Source organism: Malurus melanocephalus, unplaced genomic scaffold (genome assembly GCF_030028575.1).
Source record: "Malurus melanocephalus ecotype Western Australia unplaced genomic scaffold, MMel_1.1 scaffold_125, whole genome shotgun sequence".
In the NCBI taxonomy this organism is placed as follows: Eukaryota; Metazoa; Chordata; class Aves; order Passeriformes; family Maluridae; genus Malurus; species Malurus melanocephalus.
In genome coordinates, this window is record NW_026623357.1 from 118,833 (window position 1) to 124,682 (window position 5,850).

Here is a 5,850-nt window from a genome sequence, read left to right on the forward strand (position 1 = left end):
CCCAATATCCCATCTAAACCTCCCCTCCTTCAACTTAAAGCCATTCTTCCCTTGTGGAAATGCCCCATTCCTACATCTGTGGATGACACTGGAAATATATTCAATTATTCCAATCAGGATGCAGGAAACTCCTCTCCAGTGTGCATTTCATCAAGGAAACCAGCACTTGTTTGAGGGTTTCTGCTGGCCAGCACCTTTGGCAAAGCTTCCTAAGAGTTATTCTGAGGAAAATATTAAACACAAAACCCAGAGAAAAGGCCACACTTCCTGCCTCCTTCTGGAAGTCCATTAAACACACAATAATTGCCTTTTATTGTGAGGCTCACCCATCAATGTGTGTGAACACRCCACAGTTCACAGCCAGGGAAGAGGCTCCACAGCCAAACACAATTTTTTCAGCATATTTCAGATTTCTTTCCTCTCCAAAGAGTTCTTCACCCAGTCCAAAACCAACCAAACAAAAAATCCAAACCGACAGCAGCACAGTCTGAGCTTTGCAAGAYTTTTCTCCTCAGAGCTGGTAAATCTCCTGCTCGAGAGCATTTCATCCTCTCTGTTCCATGGAGCCCAGCTCCCTTCTCTCCACATCACCCAGAGCAGATGTCTGGCAGGACAGTGAACACACACTGATTTCTTTAAAATCAGCTAATGTAGATTTTCCCCTCATAAAACTCCTCCTCTCCCACTTTATTTACATCACTAGCTCCACCATTGCATTCTCACATCCCAGGAGAATTCCCTGATATTGAAATAACTCACAGGGAAGGAATCCAAGTTACTTTTGGCCATTGCCATCCAATTTTTAATAATCTATTCCAAGCAAAAATGGTTTTATCTGTCAGGTAATTCTGTAACTGCAGACATTAGAAGTGAAACCAGTTCAATGCTGAGAGGTGAAACTGCTCCTTGTGTGGCACAAAGAGAGCCAAAGGTATWGAACAGTCAGGCCTGAGGGCCAACAGCTGGGATTTCTCACTTTTTCAATAAACTGAAAGTCATTATTTACATGGTTTGGTCTAAAAAACCCACCACCCCCACAATAATTCAGAGAACAAAAATCCCAGCTGACAGAAAACCGTCATTAATTACCTTTGGATTGCTAAGAAAACGTTAATGAATGACCAAAGCAGGAAGGAGAGGCAGGRGATTTCATTTGCTTACATTTATCTGCCCTTACTCAAGATGATCCCATTAAATATCCCACTCTTACAAAATTCGGGATCTGTTGCTGGGGATTCATTAGGGCTAAAAGATCTGGTTATTAATGAAACAGAAGGGYTCAATTATTCTGATATCCACTCCACTGTGGAACCTTTAACCACAGTAATTACACTGCAGCAGGGCCCTGTTTTCTCCCAATCCATCACCCCACCTCCAGTGTTTGGACAGCTCTTTAAATCCACTTGGGATGAACACGGACATCTGCTCGGGGAAACAACGAGCGTCTTTTCCTCGCTGCAGAATCCACAGTCACGACTTCAAAGCGGTTTTAATCCGGTTTCTTGGTTTCCCAAAAAACACTTTTGCCTTTCAGAGCCATCTGATCTGTCTGATCCAGCCCACATGGCCCTTCTGCCGTGCACAGACCACCCAGGAACACTGCTGGAAATGCTGCCCTGCACCACACAGAGCCAGTCCTGAGGGAGGCTTTGGGATTTAAACACTTAAAATTGGGTGACAATTACACTCTCATGGGCCCTTTGCTTGCAAACACCCACCTGTGAATGAATGTTGGCAGAGGAGCCAAAACCTTGTGAAAGRAAYRGAGCTGGGAAGGGTTTGGAGCCCCAGGAGGGGCTGAGGGAGCTGGAAAGGGGCTCAGCCTGGAGCAAAGGAGGCTCTGGGGGGACCTTGTGATGCCTGATGATTTTTGCTTTTCCTTTTTAWGTTTTCTGTAYCCTCTATGCATYCACCTGTACCCCTTAGCCCACATGSYTGTCATTCCTGAAGCCTGATATTCCAGTTTRRTTTAGGAATTCTGCTGRGCAGAGACCAAACATCCTCAGKMAGGGCTCAGTGTTCTCTGTGCTGTCTTAAACCYGARCTYMRSCYTKGGKKRARCCTTCTGTCCAGAACATCTTGTGTAAACTGAGCTCTGGCCTCATCTAGGAGAGGATTCATTAGAATTGGGGGGCATTACTGCATTTGTTGGGTTTTTTATTGAGGGATCCTAGATAGAAATGCTAATTCCTGAAACCTATAAAACTTGTATCTTACTGGGAAATCCTACATAGAAATGCTAATTCCCGAAATCTATAAAATTGTATCCATGCTGTACACGGGTGTGCATTCTGCCATTGAGTTGTGCACCTGGGATCCCAAATACCGAGGGAAAACCCATTTTATCCCCTTAACCATGTTTGTGTCATTATTAAAAACTGGCCATTATTAAAAACAAGGCAACACTTGTGGCTCTGCACAGCTCCCTGACAGGAGGGGACAGCCGGAGGGGTCGAGCTCTGCTCCAGGGAACAGGGACAGGAGGAGAGGGAATGGCCTGAAGGGAGGGTCAGGGTGGAAATCAGGAAAATCCCTTCATCAAAGAAAGCATTGTCCAGCCCAGGCGTCCCCATCCTGCAGGGATTTCAAATCCTTGTGGATGTGGCACTTGGGGACATTGGGCAGTGGTGGCCTTGGCACTGCTGGGGGTTGGTTGGACTCAATCTTAAAGGTCTTTTTCAACCTAAATTTCCTCACAATCCCTTGAATCAGCTCTGCTTGATTTTTCCCTTGGTAAAAAAAAAACATTAAAGACTGGAAATATCACCATTTCCAGGAAGCACAACCTGGAATATTAAATTTTTTTTCTATATTACATGACCAGATTAATGCACATGAAGATACCATGCACTGATGTGCTCTGGGAAATCAGCACAATGGAGTTACCTGCAGGACTGAGCAGTAATTCCCTTTTCCCCAGGGAATGCCCTGCTCTGAGAAGCTTTTGTTTTTCCTGAACATGAAAACTGGTTTGATAGGGGTCTAGGAAGGTCAGGTTACTCACTGAARGTGGTGCAAGTCCATGCTTAAAATGGGGAAAAAAGCTGGTTCTTTGTTCCATTTCTTCAACCAAAACCCATAGCCTTTACCACAAACATAATCACTTTAATTTCTGAAAGAATAAAACCTGACCTATTTGATCTGWTTGAAAAGGGATCCAGAATTAATTTTAAAAATATACACACGTATTAAAGTACAAACTGCCCACGCATTATCTCAAGGTTAAATTGAAGAGTTAAATGTTGAAAAGTTCCTATAAACCCCCACAGAATTACAAGCACCTGTGCTGCCCCATACTTCCACATCACAACCATATTAATGGGTTTGCCTGGAATTTTAAATTTTAAAAGACACTTCCAACATGAAAGCCTCTCAATTAAATGGGATCTACTGTAGGAGGGCCCTTTTGTTTCCAAGGGATGGCAGATGGAAAATCTTTTCATGGAAATGCAGAACTCTCCAAAGCATCCTCAGGACTCACCTGCTGAACTTCGCTTTCTCCATTCGATATTTTCTCTGTGTACACAAAGGAGTTGAATATCCTCTGCAAGAAAAAGCAGAAAAGGTGTGTGAGAGGCTGTTTTTGTCCTAAATGTCACACGARAGCAGCTCCAAAAGGTGGATGGGTKAGGAAATGGGGTCAGGGAAGGAGCTGGGAAGTCTCCCAGTGCCAGATTTCCCAATGGGAATTGTGTCTCCATGGAGAGGCTGAATTTGGAAGGCAAAGCCATAACAGTTTTGTTTGTTTTTTTTTCAAAACATCTGCTTATTTACCAAAATTAGATGAGGTGCTAAAAATAGTTCCACATGCAAACTCTGACCCTTCTCCTGCTAAACACTGAACCCAACAGAACCGCTTTTACAAGTACTYGTTTCCAACTAAAACACGAGAGGCTGTGAGCCAAATTTAGGCAAATTTAATACCTGGAGAAGAGACAAGTGAGACCCAAGACTGAACACAACYAGATCAACCTCATTAATGGCAAAATAAAGAGATGTAGCAGAAGATGGAAGTGAGAGCTGTGTCCTGCCCTGGGAAAGCTCCCCAGAAGTTCCCAGGGGACAGCACATTGCCATCCTTGCTACAGACACAGGGAAAAAAAACACTCAACACCTCGTTAATATTCTACTTCCAGACTGAAAAATAAGATTAGAAAGGTTTGGGGTTACACCAACAGCATTCCTTAAGAAGTTTGCCTGATCACCTGAGTTTCTCTTCCCAGATTTCTCATTTCCAAGAGCAGCCTTGGAGACAGACAGGAAGATGTACAACATCCCTAAAATATTCCTTTGCTCTCTTAATAGCAATGAGTGGCATCACTAAATGTAAGAGTAACAAATGGAGGTTATTTAGSCTGTTAGACATTTCTCCAGGGGAGCTGGGATTTCACAGAGGGAATGGATTCCACATCTCTCAGTGTCGAGTCACACACATGACACTGCATCTGGCAAAGGACAGGGATTCCTAAAGTCCCTGCATTTCATTATTAGCAAGAACAACTGCAATTACTAAAGAAGCCTAAATTTCATCCCAACCCACCGCAGTCCACAGCTCCAAGGGATGTTTTGGATGCAGGTTCAGCTGATTCCCTCCCAGCCAAGCTGCAGGCTGCCTTGACTGGCAAAACCAGCCTGGAAAACCCTTTGGTGTGCCTGCTCCACTCGCCATCATCACCTCCCCTTATCCCTCTCCCTCCTGAGGRCTTGAGGAATGTAAAAAATGTGAACTCTTCATTCTGAAGGAGCATTTGGAAGGGCAGCAATAAATCTCCTTGRTTTACAAGGCTCAGAGAGCCAAGAAAGGGGGGCAGGGGAGGGGAAAAAAAAAAAGGCATCTACTCTTAAAAGCTGCCCGTACATTGAGACTTCCTCTTCATCCAGAGCTTTGTTTAAAGTTCTGCTTGGGTACTTTAACTACAAACACGTTGGCTTTTTTTTTTCCCCTTCCCTCATGAGATGAAAAGATAATTTAAACATCAGAAGAAAATACATTAAAGCATGTCATTTTGATGCAAAATGTTTTAAGTGCATTGAATTTTTTCTGTCCACGCAGCATTTAGTCTGCAGACATCAAAAGGAACGAGGAGGAAATCGACTGTCAGCTCCTGAGAATGGAGCTYTCTGTCCTAACACAAAGCTGACCTTTCTGGCACCCCTTTCACACGTAGCCTGTTTATGAACTGCACAATAATGCCAGAGAACATCATCCACGGTTATGTAAGAATCACAGRGCCAGCAGGTATTTGGTTTGGGTTTTAACCTGTTTTTGCTTGATTTGGAATTAACTGATATCTTTAAAATGCGCTGGTATATTTTGCTGTTTTAATTAAAAGCACTGTGCATGGCAGAGAGGGGGAGCGGGAGTTTCTCAATCAAACTAAGCAGAGATAATGAGTAAAGCAACAGTAAAAACTGAGTAAGGATTGAGAATCAGCCTCGAGGCTACACATGAACTGCTCAGCCCCTGCYTGGGTCCAGGTCCTGTTTGGGATATCTGCTCCCTACTCAAGAATTCCCGGCAGAATTCCACCCCAGGGCACAAACATCTTGAAGACAATTTAACTTTAAAAGTGCCTTAACTTTTTGGGAAAATCAGAGCTATAAGTGGCAACCTGAAACGAAGTTGAGAGAACTTGACGGAGCAGAAATAAAGTCAGCTCCACGCACAACCCCAGAAAAATTTAAATATTAATAAATTTAAAAGTTTAAATATTTCGGGGAACTTGCCCGGCCGTTTCCACAGCCCATTAGCATCTGCACTTTATTCCTCCCACCCTCGGGTTTAATTGGATCTGGGGAGCAGATGGCAGCACACAACAATCACACACGTGTTTAATGAGATGCTCGCCC

General features: G+C 43.7%; 1 protein-coding gene across 1 annotated transcript in view; it reads right to left on the reverse strand.

Moving 5' to 3' along the window:
* Window positions 1-5,850, reverse strand: part of CACHD1 (cache domain containing 1) — a 90,923-nt gene that overhangs the window by 60,150 nt on the left and 24,923 nt on the right. Inside the window, exon 2 of the mRNA XM_057370426.1 lies at window positions 3,482-3,544. Coding sequence (XP_057226409.1) covers window positions 3,482-3,544 — 63 coding nt within the window. The remainder of the gene's footprint in view (window positions 1-3,481; window positions 3,545-5,850) is intronic.